The 18,300-nt window shown below is 43.6% G+C and overlaps 1 protein-coding gene across 3 annotated transcripts in view; it reads right to left on the reverse strand.

Moving 5' to 3' along the window:
* The window catches only part of CRIM1 (cysteine rich transmembrane BMP regulator 1), a 194,904-nt gene that overhangs the window by 63,093 nt on the left and 113,511 nt on the right, over positions 1-18,300 (reverse strand). For all 3 annotated transcript variants that reach the window (XM_066378522.1, XM_066378523.1, XM_066378521.1), the window contains exons 6-7: positions 7,794-7,976; positions 5,063-5,260 (exon numbers count right to left, since the gene is read on the reverse strand). In XM_066378522.1, the coding sequence (XP_066234619.1) occupies positions 5,063-5,260; positions 7,794-7,976 (381 nt within the window). The remainder of the gene's footprint in view (positions 1-5,062; positions 5,261-7,793; positions 7,977-18,300) is intronic.

Genomic DNA, 18,300 nt, shown 5'->3' on the forward strand with positions numbered 1-18,300 from the left:
GACAGCAGCTCGAGACTGACATCAGGACCTCTAAGTGATGATGAAATTCTCTCTCGCATCAGGAGTCGCTGCCAAGCTGGCCTCACACCTGTCCACATCTCCTGCATTTTTCTTATTGGGTCATCGTGGGCATGTCACATACATCTATCTCACAACCAAAAACTCCCACTCCAAAACCTTATCTTTAATTATAAAATAAAAATTTTAATGGACTCTTGTCCTTAGGGTCCTTCTGACATTAAAAATCAGCTTAGGTAGAATAGCCATAGGGAAAGGGGGGCAGCGATATGGGGAAAGAAAGGGGAAAATGGGGGTGGAAGGGTGCATGGGACAGGGGGACATGATGAGCTGTGTAGATGGTGTTACACTGAGTGGGACACTTTAAACCATGTCAACACAATAACGTAAAAAAAAATTTTAATCAGCATTTATATTCGATGTTACTGGGAAAAAATTAGCAAATTATTCTCAACACTTGATTGTGATGTGAAAATAAAAATTCCTGCTGGTGGAAACAGCTGAAATAACAAGTTAGTGGCACCTAACACTCGCGAGGCCTGTCTTTCAAGCAGTAGCCTATCCAAGGAGTCTGTGAGCATGAGCCTGGGAGGGCCTGGGGAAACCCCGTTTCAACCCTGTGATTCTGGAGGTCAGGGCTGAACTGGAAGAGAGGAAAGTGCACTTTACAGCCAGGTCTTGGAGGGCCCTGCGGCTGCAGCGGCAGAGGGATGGCAGCCCAGTGCTCACCGGCAGGGTGGGCAGTGATCCTGAAGCTGACTGATCCAACGCGCCTCTAGGCCTTTGGGCCCACACCGTCCCCAACACACTTCACGGAACTCTGCATCCTGTTCTCTAAGTGTCTTTTCAAATATAAGCATTCTACCATTACTGTTTCTTCAACTGACCGGAGATCGAAACGGCCATCCGCATCTGAGGCTCTGGCGGAGACGCCCTACGTCAGGGTCTGCAGCCTGCCGAGCTGAGAAGGACTGCCTAAGAGGAGTCTGGTTGGGATTTCCTACTCCGGGCTTCCCTAACTCACTCACTCGTCATGTATTCATTGCCAGCTCTGAGCACCTGCCTTATATGTCAGATGCTGTTTTAGGGATTCAAAGTACTAGGGCAAATTCCCAGCTCATGGGGGATGTAGCCTCTTGCAAACTACTGGACAACAGAGGGTGTAGTGCTGTTTGTCTCATAGGCAGTGTACCTGCAGGGTCCAGAGGGGTCTGGGGACACTGCTGCTCTGCCACCTTTGAGCTGTTGCATGACCCTGGGGAAGTTACATGACCCCCTCGGTTATGTATTCGGTATTTTGGTTTCTGTGATGGTAATTTGGGATACAGTATCTGCGGAAGAGGGGAGTTTTAAGGACCCAATGAGCTGATGCTCTCACAGCACTTAGGCCTGGCCCCTAGACAGTGTACAAGAAATGTTAGCTCCTGTCCCTAAGGGCTATAAATAAGATGACGCAAATGGTGCTAGATGCCGAGGAAGGCCTAATTGTGCTGCTTTCCTTTCTTGCTTGTAGTTTCCAAGAAGATAAGGACATAGCTTCCGCACGCCTGTATACTTACATTGCAAATTTTACATGCTATTCCGTGCATTTCCACCTTAGCAATTTACAAGAGGCAGAAAATAAAAACAATAAGATTGATGAATAAGAGGAGAAGTCGAGAAAAAGCAGCAGAGCAAAATGTAAGGATACAATCAGTCACAGACTTAGAGACCGGGATGGCTTATCTGTACACCTGAATTGGGTGTTGACAATAACTGGGTAAGACTTAATCATGAGAGTACTTAAGTGCCCATTTAAAAAGCACTTAGGTGCTTGTGAATTGAGTTAGCTGTCAAGTAACAGCCTAGCCCTTACAGGGCCCCCAGGCTCATGTCCCCAGTGCTCCAGGCGTAAGCAAGCACATTGTGCTGTCACTTGGAAGGTATGTATCTTTAATAACAGCCACAACAAGGCTCTTCCTCCTTGCAGGTCCTAACACACCATATTTGGTAATGCAGTAATTTATTTAGGAAAAAAACCCCTAAAACCACAATCCTTGTGTGGGATCCCTTCATATAATCTCAGGCTCTGACTATGCACCTTGGGATTGTAGCTAATAGGGCGAGGGCCAAAATTTGTTATGCAATTGTGTGCAGAGGAATTTACTGTGTGGATAAACTGCATAAATACCAGTGTTTCTGTTTTTCCCTAAGTAATGCTGGCTGACTGTTTACTACACATTAACACCTTGTTTTTATCTTACTTCATCTAATCCTTTTGCTATTATGAAATTGCTTGAAATTCTATTTAACTATGCTGCTAAGAAAAATATTTTCAGATAGTTCCATAGACTTTCTTGGATCCTTCCAAGTAAGTCATTTTACCTTGTTTTATTTTGTTAAGTTTTTCTTATTATTAATAACAAATAACCCTGTCATCGTCTTCAGCTGTGCACTGTTTTCTGCGCCCACACCAAAGAATCTGTCTTCCTATTACATCTTAAAATGAGAGGGTTACTGGAGAGCAAACACAACCTTATATGAAACCCACTAGCTAACGAAGTTAAAAACAGAGGTAGCAGCACAACATCAATGAGCTCCTCGAGAACTAGACGATGCAATCTTCTAAAAGGTTTGATGAAGAGCAGGAAGGAGGAGACATTAGACCAGAACTGGGACCAGAAGGACCTGAGAGCCTGGAATAAAGGCGCCAGCTCTGGCGAGGTGGGGGACACAGGACGGATGTGAGGCTTGAGAAGCAAACCGGGCACGTGTCCCGAAGGCCTCCTTCCCCTGAGGTCCCCAAGTAGCAGCTAGGAGATCACACCACAAACACCTGGGGTAGTGGTCAAACTGCAAATGATTTCCTCCCCGCGAGGACACTGCCCCCTCTCCCAACAGATACGAAGCCAGAGACGAGGAGGGACTAACAGGGGAACCAGAATTGGGGGTGTGAGTAAACCGAGATGATGCTGGGAGGCAGGGTCAGCAGACAGAAGTGTGGCTGCATCCGACAGACCTCAGTGTATCCCAGTGCAGCCGTGTGACGGCAACCCATCTCGGAGGAAATGATGTAAACCTCTCAAACCTGAATTTCTTCGTCTCTAAAACGGACCAATCAGGCCTCCAGCACAGTGTTGTTGTGTGGAGTCGGTAAAAGCAGGTCCTCGTAGAAAGAGCACTTACCCCACAGAATCTGAACGTGGACGTTCTTTGTGTCCTAGTTTAAAAAGTAAAACGGCCGAAATATTTTCTGTAAAGTTAACTGGGAGTTGTCCCTTATTCATCTTTGTGTCTAATGGTGTGTGTGGATTCTGGGAGGGTCTTAACAATTTTTTGGAATTCACAGCTAACCAAAGCTGTCATTCTTTTCTCAAACAGTGAAAGATTAAATTACAACTCTGTCCATATGGTGCACACACCACACTCAAAGTGAACAAACTAGCATTCACTCCCTATGCAAACTGCTATATGATGTAGGAATAAATCTGTGAGTTTCACACATTATATTTCTATTCACCGACCGCTCTCCTTCTCGACTCACCATGATCAACATGCCTTCCCCCCCACGGACTTTCAAAAAGGCCCTATATTTTTTTTTACCAGTTTCTTAGCCTTACTCTCCATTTATGATTCATGATTCGTGATGTTAAAACTGGTTAGTGCTTGATGAATTCCCTATTTCCGTTCTTAATTTTTCTCACGTTATCATGCGCACATTCGTACTTAAAATATTTCAAATAGACAACAGATTGTCCACAATTCTTAGGGACAGAGAGTGCCCCTTCATTTGCTTCGACAGGCACCCTTTCTCATTAGGCCAAGTGTCCACCAGGCCCTCATTTTCTGTACACTCCTTTTTCTGGGACTGCAACGCTGCCTGTGGGGACGGGAGGGGCACCCGTGTGAGGGAGTGGGTGCTTTCTGCACAACTGGTCATCTGGAAGCTATAAAGTTCTGAAGTGTAGCAGCTGTGCTCTGAGCGGAGTAATGGTGAGGGAATCGGTGATGTCAACAGAACTGGAGCCCTCCAGCTTAAATTTTTATATGATTTTTAAGGTCTTTAATAACACTAACCCCTCAGAGGTTAATGAAGCAAGTCAGGCAAACTCTGAAGTCCGGGTTTATGAAAATGCAGAGAGAGAAGCAAAAGAGGCCTTGATCGAGGACCTAAGTCTACTGAATGAGTTTCTGAAAAGAGCTGTCAGTTCCTTTTAATAGCTGTTTTTAAAAATTTTAGAAGGAGCCATCTTCAACACAGATTAATTTCTGACCCACTTTGAGTTCACTTTGCTATGCAAATGTGCTCCTTAATGACGACTCTCTATTGGAGCTGTCAGTAGAAATATTCAATCGCTTTGTGTAGTAACAGATAGGGACAGGGGAGTAAGACTGACGTGACTAAGTGTGCAAAGAACCCCTCCCCCCCAGGTAGTGGGAAATGGGCTGAAATCGGGGTTGGGATGTTAGACTAGTTCAGGACGCCTCAAGGCTCCTCTCTATTAAACAGCATGACAGGTAGCGAAGGCAGGAATCAAGACTTAAGTACAGGGCTGGGAGGAGCTGCAGAGCCATAGCCATGTGAAATCAGAAGTAGAATGGATGCTCAAAGTGAGGTCAGGAGGCAGTGGGAACTGCCTCTAAGGGCCCCAAGTTCTTCTGGCTCCGGGACTCTCGGGCTAACGGAAGCATTACATGTTGAACATGCTATGCTGGCGTCATGGGTCGTATTTCCAATCTGCTTCACTGCACTGACTTTTGGATGTTAATCAGATCTGAAGCAAACTGAATTAAAATGCATCATCTTCTTGGAAAGTATTCAGATAAGCACAGTATCTGCAAGTGGTAGAATAAAGACCCCACGATTCTTACTGTAAGTTTGCAACATTTCCCCCAAGTGATTAGTTCTGGCTGTAGGATAAATTTATCTGCAAGTGGTAACAGCATGAAGCAGACATTCTGCCCGAGGAAATAAAAAACCAACCAAACAAGAGCATAATGGCAGGAGCTTATCCGACACGAGACACTTGCCGGGGACTCGTTCGAGTCCACGAGGGGTACGTACCTTCGCACACGGGGCAGCACTCCCCAGGCACCTTGACGGGGTTCATGCAGCTCTGTCCGCAGGCCGTGGCCACGCAGTGCGGCTCTCCGTTGATGCACTGGCAGAACGTGCAGTCATCTTCCCGCCACCGTTCTCCGTGGTCAAGGATCTTACCGTTGGCATAGCAGCCGGCGGGATTATTCAAAGGATACACTGGATCTAAATTAAAACGTGAGTTCAGAGTAAGACCAAGGGCATGCTACTGCTGAGTTCTGCCTGCATCTGGAGACTTTTCTCCCAGGTTCTGGTTAGCAACAGTTCTTTCCCAGTTGTGATCGATCAGCAGAGCTCAGGGCTGCATGAGGTGTCTCTTGGGGGATATGCAAACGCCGCCACCACACTAACACTGCAATACCCCTGACAGCGCACACACAGGACAAGGCATCCGTGGCACAAAAGCCAATGTGTGGGTGTTATCATTTCCCAGAGCTGCACAACTCTGGGCACAGATCTGAGGGGTGGTAGTTAGAAAACTCAGATCCACTTTGGGCTCTGACAGTGTCTTCTGAGTCAGCGATTTTCAGGTTTCTTACACCTCCATTTCACTGCCTGTGACATGCAAACAATACTGCCCCTAAGGGTGATACTGTTACTTCTAGGAATAGAACTCTATGTCACGGAGACCAGTGGTTTTCAGACTTTTTACACTTGGGGATGGTGAAAGGAGAATTATTATTTCGGGGGCCGATAAGGTAGAATCATCCTGAGCATAAGAGAATTCGACTTAGATCATTGGGTCTATAATCTTCATACAGCATCACAGTGGTTAACTTTTTTATGGATCAGCACAAAGTTTCTGGTAGACCGGTCTGCAGACCGGTGGCTGTGAAAACACTGGTGTAGACAGCAGTGAGGAGGGCAGCAGGCTCTCACTGTGAGCTCGCCCCCCACCAGGCTGGTGGGGACAGACTGTGGGTCACTGCTTGTGCCCTGGAAGGAAACCTGTAAACCTAGCCGTCTTTCTTTCTGTGAGCTGAGTAGCCATGGAGCAGTTGAGGCTGGAAGACAGAAGTAGCCAAGGCTACCGTAAAAGAAAATGTTTTCTGAGGTTATTGACCAGGGCGTACACGCTGCATACAAAGTCCCCAAATACCGTTACAATGACAGCAACCAGAAAATCACTCAATTTGCTTTTTCAGAAACACATAAAATCTGGTCTCAATAAGCAAAGTACTGCTGTGCAGGGAGGGAAGTCCACAGTTTTGAGCTGGGTCCTCTTTCTTGAGAAGTAATAGGGTACGATAAGAAATAGGCCAAAATTTAACATTATGTAGTCACCGCTCTAGAAAGCCAACGAGATGGAAGCGGCTAAGAGACCTGAGTAGATAAGACTATAAATTTCTTTATAGAAAGTACTACATTGCATACTTCAGTTCTACTTTGAGCCTTGATCTGAATTCCAAAAAGTGAGATATAACCAGATCTGTGCCCAGACAACTCGTTATGATTGTTACACAGAGGTTCAGATCTATATTTTTACACCACCAACTGCGAGGTAGTTTCAGAGACTATTACCAACTGGGGGTGGCTAGGGAACAAATCAACGGGGAAGGTTCAAAGTCTGATGTCATTTTTAAAAATCCCAATGACACCTAAAAAGTGAACCACCTTTCTCTTATGTTGGCTAAAATGATTTCTAACAGGGGAAGGACTTCACTGCCATGAGCTACTGTTCAGTGTTAGGAATGCAGTCTATATACTTGAAACATGTTCAGATCTTCAATAGGATGTACTAAATAGAGCTTGAACATCGAAAAGGGTTTTAGGAACAGAGAAAAGTATGGCACATGGCATGGCATTTTGTCCTCTCATTTCAGGTGTCAGTCAATTCTGATATGTCTGACTCCAGACTGGGGGTCTGTGGCCCAGTCTGGACAAGCAGGCTCACGTGACCTCTCTACTGGGGAAACGGAGCAGTGTGAACACGCAAGAGATGGTGTCAGGCAGGATGTATTGTTCCTGGCTTCACCGTAAACTCGGACAAGTGACTACTTTTCTGAGCTTTAGTATCTGAATCCCTAAAAGGTATGGGTTGTCGTAAATGAAATTCAGCTATTCTGAAATGTTTATTATTTCTGAGTACCAGACATGGGAGGGCAGAGCCTGTTTGGAAGAAGGGAAAAGAGAGTCTTTTGTTCAGGGCCACACCTGACACTTGGTTGGGCCGTGAGCTGGTGTCACCACCGTGCCACATGACCCTACTCTCAGCACCACCCCTTCTCAAAGGAGGGGAAGCAACAGGGTCCCGAGCCCACTTGGGGGGTGTGGGGGATGGAAAGGACACAGGGTGAGCTCCTCTCGGAGCAGGCTGGTTGAGACTGTCCCGTCCTAGCTGAGCAATCCAAGGAGAGCAGGAGCGGAATTCTAGTGTCAGGGTGAACAGAACGTCCCCAGGACTTGCTAAGGAACTGCTGGAACTGCAGAGGAGGAACAGAAAGCACTTCTGGGAAATCTTCTGTTGACCTGTGGAGACAGGTGACCTGCTGTGTACACCCAGGGCATAACTTCCCTAAGGGTTGTAGTTACAGAGTCTACATGACATTATCCAAGTCCTAAAAGATAGACTACCATGTCTTAAAAAAGGAACTCCTTCAGTAATCCTCTATTTTGGGGTGAGACTGAATTAGGTCAGTTCTGACACTCCAACTCTGCGCCACGAATATTACCAATCTTTAATTAGCACGCTTCTCACCTTCACACACGGGGCAGCACTCCCCTTCAGGCACATAGTACCTCTCGCAGCTCAGCTCCCCACACTGGGCAGTGAAGCAGACGGAAACGCCCCCTTGGCATCGACAGAACCGACAGTTGTCCATTCGAAACATATCTCCATCATTATATTCCACATTGTTGAATACACAGGCTGGCTTTGTTTCTGAAAGGAGTTCAAACAAGGCCAAGTCAAAGTCATTTCTGAGCAGCGTCTGTCCCCTTATGTTTTTCAAACAGCCTCTAGAAACTTCTGTCTCTTAGCAGGGGGTTATATTCCAATGGAAATTTATTAAATGCTATATGATTTTTTTTGTAATAATAAAAGCAATATAAAGTAAAATAAACAAAACATTGTTTTCCGAGGAATCGAAATTCCCTTTAGCAAAATCTATACTGACTCTCCCCTACTCCAAATGAAGGGAGCCACTTGATCATGACACTCACATCACTGATGGGTGCTTCAAGGAGATTACAATTTGTTTTGTTAAACTGTTCTCTACCTCAAACAAATGATCCTGTCTTCACATTAGGTTCTGCTTCAAAACATTTAGCGAGGCCTTTTTGGAGGTGAGTGTCTTCTGTTTCTCCAGTGTCCTCACCTCTATTCTTTTCTCTTTGTGTGTGGTTTAATCATTTGTAATTTTAATATACTGCTCACCAGAATTAGGGGATATTTCAAAATGAATATGAAGTGATAAAAAAGCAGCATTTGATGGTTTTTTAATTAAACAACATCAGAAAAGCAAATGACAAGTCAAAGAAAGTTGTTCGATTATGCAAATGAGATGCAAAACCAACTTTTATTTCACTGGTGAAAATGCACTATACAAAAGGCTGAAAGCACTGGAGTATCTGCACGTTCCCCGATCCCCTAATTTTTGTGGGGATCCCCTAATTTTAATTAAACTTAGTGTTTAATAGGGCTCTTTCTATAAGCATCACTTTAGCTAATCCCAGTAGCAAAAGTCTGATAGTAGATTTTTATTATCCCGAGTTTAGAACTGAGGAGATCCTAGGTCATTTGCTGAAGTCACACATTTAGCAAAGAACAGAAGCCACAGTGGTCCTTGGGCTGAAGTCTTGTGAACTGTCCATTGTGTTTCAAGGTCTTGCTCTGCTAAGGACTCAAGGACCTACATTTAGAATTCTCATCATGATACCAATGATTTAAAATCTTTTTCTCTGCCCTGAAAAACTCTTCCTACATTCATTCCTTATGTTTAATTTTGGTTGACTTAAAAGAACTCCCACTAGACTCCTACTAAAGACATCAAACTACAATAAAAAAACTATAGATCAATATTTCTCGTGAATACAGATATAAAAATCCTCAAAAAAGAATTACTAACAGACTGATCCAGCAACATATAAAAAAGATTAAATACCACAACGAAGTGGGATTTATTCCAAGAATGCAAAGTTGGCCTAACATCCAGAAATCAATTAATATAATATGGCATGTCAACAGAGTAAGACAAAAAATACACACACACACACAATCAACTCAATGACACAGAAGAATCATTTGGCAGATTCATATACTATTTCATATACCAAAAAAAAAAAAAAATTAAGAATAGAAAGGACTATCCTCAAATTGGTAAACGGCGCCTAAGAAAAACTCACAGCTAACATCCTACTTAGTAATGAAAGATAGAACACCTGAGATCAGAAATGAGACAATGATGTCCACTCTTAACACTGCGATTCAACACTGTACTGGAAGGCCTAGGTAAGGCAATTAGGAATCAAAACTAATTAAGTTCAACAAAATTTCAGGGTAAAATTGCAACTCAAACTGTGTATCTACACACTAACAGTGACCACAGCAATGAACAATCTGAAAATGTTATTAAGAAAATAATCCAATTCACATCAGCATTGAAAAGAATAAAGTATTTAGTAATATATTTATAAATGAAGTACAAAATGTGTCTGAAAATTGTAAAACATTGTTTAAAGAACTGGAAGAAAGCCTAAATAAAAGGAGACTTCCTATGTTCATAAACTGGAAGGTAATATTGTTAGAATAAAAATATTTTCAAAATTGATCTACATATTCAATGCAATCACTGTCAAAACACTATCTAGTTTTGTAGAAATTACAGGTTAATCCTAAAATTCATATGGAAATGAAACGGACTCAGAATTGTCAAAACAATCTTGAAAAGAAGAACAAAGTTAGAGGACTAAGACTTTCTGATTTTAAGACCTAATACACCAGGGGTCGGGAACCCTTTTGGCTGAGAGAGCCATGAACACCACATATTTTAAAATGTAATTCTGTGAGAGCCATACATTGACCCGTGTATGTTACGCATTATCCAATAAAAATTTGGTGTTGTCCCAGAGGACAGCTTGTGATTGGCTCTAGCCACCCACAACCATGAACATGAGTGGTAGGAAATGAATGGATTGTAATACATGAGAATGTTTTATATTTTTAACGTTATTATTATTTTTATTAAAGATTTGTCTGTGAGCCAGATGCAGCCATCAAAAGAGCCATATTTGGCTCATGAGCCATAGGTTCCTGACCCCTGTACTACACAGTGCTTCAGTAATCAAGATAGTATCATACTGGCAAGTAAACTTACATTTATTGACTTTTGACAAGAATGCCAAGAAAATTCATTGAGGGAGAGAACTGTCTTATCAATAAATGGTGCTGGGGCAACGGATATCCACATGGAATAAAAACGAGAATGAAACACTATGCATCACATCGTATGCAAAAACTAACTCAAGATGAATCACAGAGCTATGATCTCACTGTTATTGCTACAACTCTTAGAGCCCTTAGAAGAAAACAGGAGTAAATCTTTGTGACTTTGGATTAAGCAATGGTTTCTTAGATATGACACCAAAAACACAAGCAATGAAAAAAAATAGTTAAATTGGACTTCATCAATTTCTGTGCTTCAAAGAACACCATCACCTGACCAGGCGGTGGCGCAATGGATAGAGCATCGGACTGGGATGCGGAGGAACCAGGTTCGAGACCCCGAAGTCACCAGCTTGAACACGGGCTCATTTGGTTTGAGCAAAAGTTTACCAGCTTAGACCCAAGGTCGCTGGCTCGAGCAAGGGGTTACTCGGTCTGCTGAAGGCCCGTGGTCAAGACACATATGAAAAAGCAATCAATGAACAACTAAAGTGTCGCAACAAAAAACTGATGATTGATGCTTCTCAGCTCTTTCCCTTCCTGTCTGTCTGTCCCTATCCCTCTCTCTAACTCTATCACTCTGTCTCTGTTTAAAAAAAAAAAAAAAAAGACCACCATCATGAAAGTACAAAGATAACGCACAGAATGGGAGAAAATATTTGCAAAGTATATGCTGGGAGAAAGGAGTTATATCCAGAATATATAAAAGACTCTTAAAACTCAACAAAAAATAACTGAAACTAAAAACAAGCAGACATTTGAAGAGACATTGTTCCAAATAAAATATAGAAATGGCCAATAAGCACATAAAAAGATGCTCAACACCACTGGTTATTAGGGAATACAAATCAGAGTCACTTCATATGCTTAGATGGCTATAATCAAAAAGATGTAGATAACAACAAGTATTGATGAGGATGTAGAAAAACTGGAACTTTCCTACACTGCCGGTGAGTGTTAAAGGGGCAGCTCCTCAAATATTAACTACAGAGTCACCATATAATCCAGCAACTCCACCCCTAGGTATATACCCAAGAGAAATGAAAATACATACCAACATAAAAACTGTATGTAAATGCTCATAGCAGTGTTACTCACAAGAGCCAAAACAAGGGCAGAGGGCAGGGGGGACAATCTCAGTGTCCACCCTCTGATGCATGGGTAAACAAAATGAGTACCGGTATATCCACACAACAAAATATTTCTCGGTCAAAGAAAGGAATGCAGTTCTAATACATACCCTAACATGAATGATCCTTGAAAACATTAAGTGAAAGAAGCCAGCCACAAAAGACCTATTGCATGATCCTGTTTCTATGAGATGGCCACAACAGGCACATCTACAGGGACAGAAAAGTAGATTACTGGTTGTCTCGGTCTGGGGGCTTTGGAAGGAAATGGGGAAGGACCATTAAAGAATTCCAGAGTATTGGGGGGGGGGATTAAGGTGATCAAAGTATTTTAAAATTTATTGTGATGATGATCACACAACTCTGTGAATATATTATAAAATTACTGTATTGTACAACTTCACTTAATGAGTTGCGTGGTATGTGTTTCAATAAATCTGGTAAAATCAAAATACTCCCAAGCTGAAGAAAGTTCTGAGCTAACATGCCCTGCTTAATAAGGTGAGGAAGACAGGATAATGATACAGACATTTCACACGGATTCCTCTGTCCATCATCAGAGGAGTTCTTAATGCGCTGCCCTGCATGTTTGAAACAGATTCTAAATGTGCTTTAATTTGAGTCTATTTACAATTGTATTGCACTTAAGGACAATGACTTCCACGTTTGATTTTGTAATAAACTTGTAGAGAAGACAGAATAAACATTAATATACATTTCTTTAATGAGGAAAATGAAATGCAAAGAGATTAGGTGACTTGCATAGAGTCACATAACTAGTCAGAGGAGAGCTGTGCGTGTGTGTTCACACTGGTTGTAAACGTGTCTGAACCTCTTCCCCACAGCTTGCTGGATGTAATATTTCTTCTTTTAGAAAACTGATGTTATGTTAAAAAGAATCATCTCGCCCTGGCTGGTTGGCTCAACGGTAGAGCATTAGCCTGGCATGTGGAAGTCCTGGGTTCAATTACCAGTCAGGGCACACAGGAGAAGTGCCCATCTGCTTCTCCACCCTTCCCCCTCTCCCTTCTATCTCTTTCTTCCCCTCCCGCAGCCAAGGCTCCATTGGAGCAAAGCTGGCTTGGGCGCTGAGGATGGCTCCATGGCCTTCATCTCAAGAGCTAGAATGGTTCTGGTTGCAACGGAGCAATGCCCCAGATGGGCAGAGCATCGCCCCCCAATGGGCATGCTGGGTGAATCGTGGTTGGGCGCATTTAGCTATACTAATCCCAGCTAAGATCAGAAGGATCTGAAAAGTTAGACCACAAGTTCCAAAATACAGAACATTGAGTGCTTTTACAAATCAAACCTGCATGCTGGGGAGTGGGGCAAAACACTGCAGTCTCACACAATGCTGAGCATCCATTCAAACTTGAGAAAAAAATTTTATAAGCCAATCAATATTAATTACTTAGGTGCATTAATCAACCACATCTACCATCTGGGTGAAGCCACAATTCTTGGTGCAAGATTTGAAGAAGTCCAGGTTAGAAGATTCTGGTCACTAATAAAATGGCTCCAGATGAACTTGTTTCTACAATGAGGTGTGCAGGAGGGGACGGCACTGTTGTGTGGTCCAGGGCAGTGAGGGTTCACTTGCTGACACCCAGAGGGCCAGGGAGTGGAATTTAGGGACATGGACAGCCCCCAAAAAACATAGCCTAGAAAACATGACTGATTTCTTTGGAATAAAAAAAGAAGTCACGCAACATAATTAAAGTCCTGTTCGATGCCGAGGGAAATTTATAGAGGCTCTTTAGAAAAGTGTGGGATGAAAAGGCTGGCAGTGGCCCCTGGGGAGCAACAACCAGTGACTTCTTCACCTGTCGGGGATGGCGGCGAATCTCAGGACAGCGTGGAGAGATCATCACAACCTCTACAATAGGAGAATTCAAATGGCCGTGAAAAAGAAAAAAATATTACAAAGAGATAATTTATTATATAATTTGTACTTTTCAATGCAGAGATGCATAAAGTGTCTTTTTACTGATTTTTTTTTTCTGTGTGTTTTGTGTCTGCCCAATTAAATTTTATGTTTCCAGGTTCTGAAATCTCCTCTTCCTTCTTTAATATATTCCAGAACTCCTGAAAAAGAGCCTGCTGGTACTGACTGTTAATAACCTCTACTGCTTGCCAAATGATGCTGATGGGCAGATGGTGATAGATACATAATGCTAATGAAGGAAAAGACTAAAATGCAGACCTTTACATCAACTCTGAAGAAATCTAAATAGATACCGTTGCTGCTTTTTCTCTTCAATCTTTCAGTAGAAAATGGCTAATATCTTGCCTCTGGTCTCAGCTCACTGACGGTGAGCTTTATAGGAAGACAAGAGGGTATAGACATCGTAAGCCAAAGGGAGATCACTGTAAACCAGATGAGAAATATCTGAAAATTTCTCCATCAGTCAACCGCAAACTGATACAATCACAAAGGCAGGGTGCATGGATTAAAAACCTTTTTTTTTCTTCTTCTTCTTGATGAGGGAATGGAGTTTGTGTGCTACAGTACGCCAAGCAGATACTGTTTTGGGATAAGGAAAAGAGAACAATACTTATAAGGGGTTGCAAAAGCTTGTGCCACTCTTCAGTAAAACTAGCTTGATCAGGCTCCAGGAACAGAACAGGTGCTCAAGAAATACGCATTTCTCTCAAGTGCCATATTCTCTCTCTGACTACAGAAATAGACAGTATGTCCCTAGAAGCATTACTGCTATACAGACAATGCGTTCTCAATAGATACTTCTGCACTAATTTTCTTAGTAACAGACTTTGGGTCTGACTTTTCTAGGCCAAAATGTTACGTGAGGATCAAGCTGACTTTGGGTATGGCTCCCTGGTCAGTGATCCATTTCACATGTCAGTTTCTGAGGCTGGAAGAGCCCTTTATTAGCTAGGACACTCAAATCAAAATGTTCTATTTTGTGGAGACTTTTGTCATACACTTACCGAAGAAATCATATGATATTTCACAGTCTACGCCTGAGATTTCAAACCCTAAAGCCTCCAGGGATGACAGAGGTGGACCAGCATAGGACAACAGGGTGTGCTGGGATAAAATCGAGAACACATGCCCATCTAAAAGGAAGGGCAGTCTCTTGGCTCCAGCTGACAGCTGATAAAAAGTTTTGTTTGCGGGCTGGAGCAGACACAGAACTCTTTCGTGAAGGATGTCTGGGATTGTTCCACCGCTGCTATGAAAATCATCCTTCTAGGTGATGATTTTGATGGCTTCTAAGTTTATATAAAAGGAGCTCGAGCATACTGTCTGCTCCTTTGGTTTCTAAATAACAGGGCTCTCGTTCCACCAACACCTCACGAGTCCTGCCCTCAGCCCCCGTCAGAGAATGCAGTCACAACCTGTCACAATCTGGCTGGCAACCCTCCCAGCCTTCCGCCAAAACCAAGCCAAAACAAACCCAACCGCAAAGGGAGGTAATGTTTATAGAGAATGTTCTCTCCACCTATTCATCCCGGGCGGTTGTTTTCAAAACTCAGGAGTTCTTGAATTCTCTGTGAATATTTTTTAATCTTGTGTTTTCACTTTAATGTGTATCTTAAAAAAAAATAATGTAAGCACACGGATCATGTGGAAGGCAGCTCAGGAACTGGGTGGGGGCTGCCGCACAACCTCCGTTTCTGCACGTGGGTCTGTTATGCTCACGTTCACCCGCTGCCCTTGGAGCTGGGCTTTCTGGAGCTATTCCTCCACGCTGGAGAATTCTCAAAATTGAGGGATGATGCAGCAGGCATCTAGGTTCCAGCTGTGTGTCAAAATGATCTCAGAGAACTGGTTTCACCAAGTTGCATTTTCACCTTCTCCTTTTTTATTGAGAAGGGCAGCCACAGAAAACCAGTTTCTGCACTGGTGGTATTAGAGCAACAGAGGACATTATCTACAGCATCCTCTTCAGTTCCCATGTGATAAGAGTATCACCCTGTCCAGTGGCCTTCTTGTTTCTAAACATCAGAATAGTTAATCTGACTATATTTCCCTTTTATTTTTATCTATTGATTTTAGTGAGAGAAAAATGGAGAGAGGGAGAGAGAGAGACAGGAACATCAATCTGTTCCTGTATGTGCCCTGACTGGGGATCAAACAAGCAGCCGCTGTGCCTTGTGATGATGCTCTAACCAACTGAGCTATCGGGTCGGGGCTATATCTCCTGTTCCCTTTGGTGGCCAGGAAGCCCAAAGCCTGCCTTGATGTTTAACTCAGGCAATTGGAAAGATACAACACCTGGGGTCTGCATGTCGGTGGGCACTTTCTTTTCATTTTTTACTTTCAACCTGTATGTACTACTCTATGGCTCTGATTTCCTTTACTTATCAATATTTTACCACTATGTTATTGTACCTGTTCTCATCATCATCATCAAGTTGCCTCAAGTCCTTTATGTAAGCAAGGCTTTACATACATACACGGTGGGCAAAAGTAGGTTCCCAGCTGTAAGTGAAACGGTTTTTATTCTTGTATTATTATTTTCCACATGAACTGTAAACCTACTTTTGCCCAACCCTTTATACACACACACACACACACACACACACACACACACACACACACACACACACTAGACCTCTGCTTTTCAAGGTGATAATAATGAATCTTTGATATGTACTATCCTTGATGGCAATCTCATGACAATAGTTAGATTTTCCCAAGGCACTGGGTAGCAAATAAGTAACACCCTCTTCAAATATGAGTATGTGTGTGTGTAGGGCAGGTGTATGTGCTCATGAATATATCATAAGAAGTCAAATACAGACTTTCAGACAGGACGTCCTTTAACATTATTCTGTAGGATTATGGACCTTCATAGTATGAGTTTCTAGTCTCACCTACAACTGAATGACTAATGTAGTAATAGAGACACTCACAGCAGGATAAGAAATAAGACAAAGATCAGCACCTAACAGATTTACGGTGGCAAGAAAGAGGCACCACTAGCAACGCTGTGACTGGGCTTTGTCATCTCAACATTGTCTCACGGCAGAGGGCAGGGCCCGTTCCCGAAGTCAGAGCTCTGTAAAGAGGAAGGCAATAAGGAGGGGCAGGCCCAGAAGATCAAGCCAAGCCACCGAGGTGGGGGTGCCATCCTTAGCTGTCCGAGCCCCACCCTGTGAGAGCGAGACGTAAAGTGCACACCCTGAGAAGAAAGGCGCGGCGTGGCTTCCGTAACCGAGGAGCAGGGGAGAAGAGAGGCACCCCTCTTCGTCATCCAGAGCACACAACAGCGAACTGGATCACCAGAGGTGGTACTTCCAAGGGACAAATGACCTCAGCTTAAAGCGAAGGGGCAGTATAAGATGGGAGGAGTCCGACAAAGTCACCTGCCTTGGGCTGGTGTTGAAACAGCCTCCTCTAGCGGGAACCAGGACGGTCTGAGCAGTGGGTCTGACTCTCGCTCCCTAATCACTTTGGTGGCCTGCAAGCGGGGAGCTCACCCAACAAAACCTGGGTGTGCTCCGTGATGCAGAGCCTATGCTAATGTCCACTGCTGTGGGATAGGCCGCCATTCTCTGCAAGTTCAGATTCTAGAATGACAGACAGACAGCATACCTGCAGGGTGATGGGTACCGGAAGGGATCACACCTGAGCTGCTGGGAGCCCAGGGTATGGAGCGACTATTTCTATCTCAAATGGTATGAGCTAAATAGTCACAGAAAATCACCGACAAGCAATTAAATTGCAGAGGTACCAGAGAAAAAACGGTCTGCTTGGCCGTTGGCTGGTGTTGAGACCTTACTCCTGGCTGGCTGCTGGCACGGGTGTGGTGTGGACAAGCACTGAGAGGATGTCTGTGCACACGTGGAACACTGTCTGCACTGTGCTTGTGCTCACACGGCCTCTTGAGTCAGGAAGCTCACCTCCCCTTCCCCGTTCCCTGGAATGTCCAGCACAGTGTACTCGGATGCGAACAGGAGGTGGGAATACAAAATAGTAAGACTATTGGCTCCTGAGGCACGACTGACTCTAAGTGCTTCACATATAAAATTGCACTTAATTTACTGCCATTCACTCCATTTTACAGATGTGAAAACGGACGCCCAGGGAGGCCAAGAGATGCCCAAATTAAACGGCTGGTGATTGGAGGAGCCCTTTTTCCGACTAAGGTCATTTGGTTCCCGACTATGTTCTCTCTGAACCACAGAGCCATCCTACAAACATTTCAAAACAAAGCAAAACAAAACAACATGCAGCCACTGGACTAAAACTTACAGGACACAATGAAATAGGACTCAACTGGCAAAATCCTATCTCTTGGGGGAGGGGAGGCTTGGGAGGAGGGCAGACAATCTTCCGAACTGATCTTATAGGCAGTAGTTGGTTTGGACATTTCTGTATGTGCAACTTTGTTGTACTTGTCCAAATTCATCTTCATGTTCCTCGTGAGTCCAGGTGTTGACTAAGCAATGCTCTATAATTATTGACATCTCACTTGAGTTTCACTCTTTTTCTTCGGAAAATTCTGATGGAGGGGCAGGTTCTAGGTTCTCCTTCTTTCTAGCATCTAAATTCAATAAAGCCCCTGTCACCAAACACCAGACGCTCTCACGAAAGGTGAAAGGGAGCGGTGGATTCTATTTGAAGGAATCTTGTGACTGGGGAATCCTATTTCTGGGCTACAAGGCTCAAACTGAAAGCACGCCAAGGCTAGTGATCACGACCAAACACTGGTCAGATGTTC

This window comes from Saccopteryx leptura, chromosome 3, assembly GCF_036850995.1.
Source record: "Saccopteryx leptura isolate mSacLep1 chromosome 3, mSacLep1_pri_phased_curated, whole genome shotgun sequence".
Taxonomy (NCBI): Eukaryota; Metazoa; Chordata; class Mammalia; order Chiroptera; family Emballonuridae; genus Saccopteryx; species Saccopteryx leptura.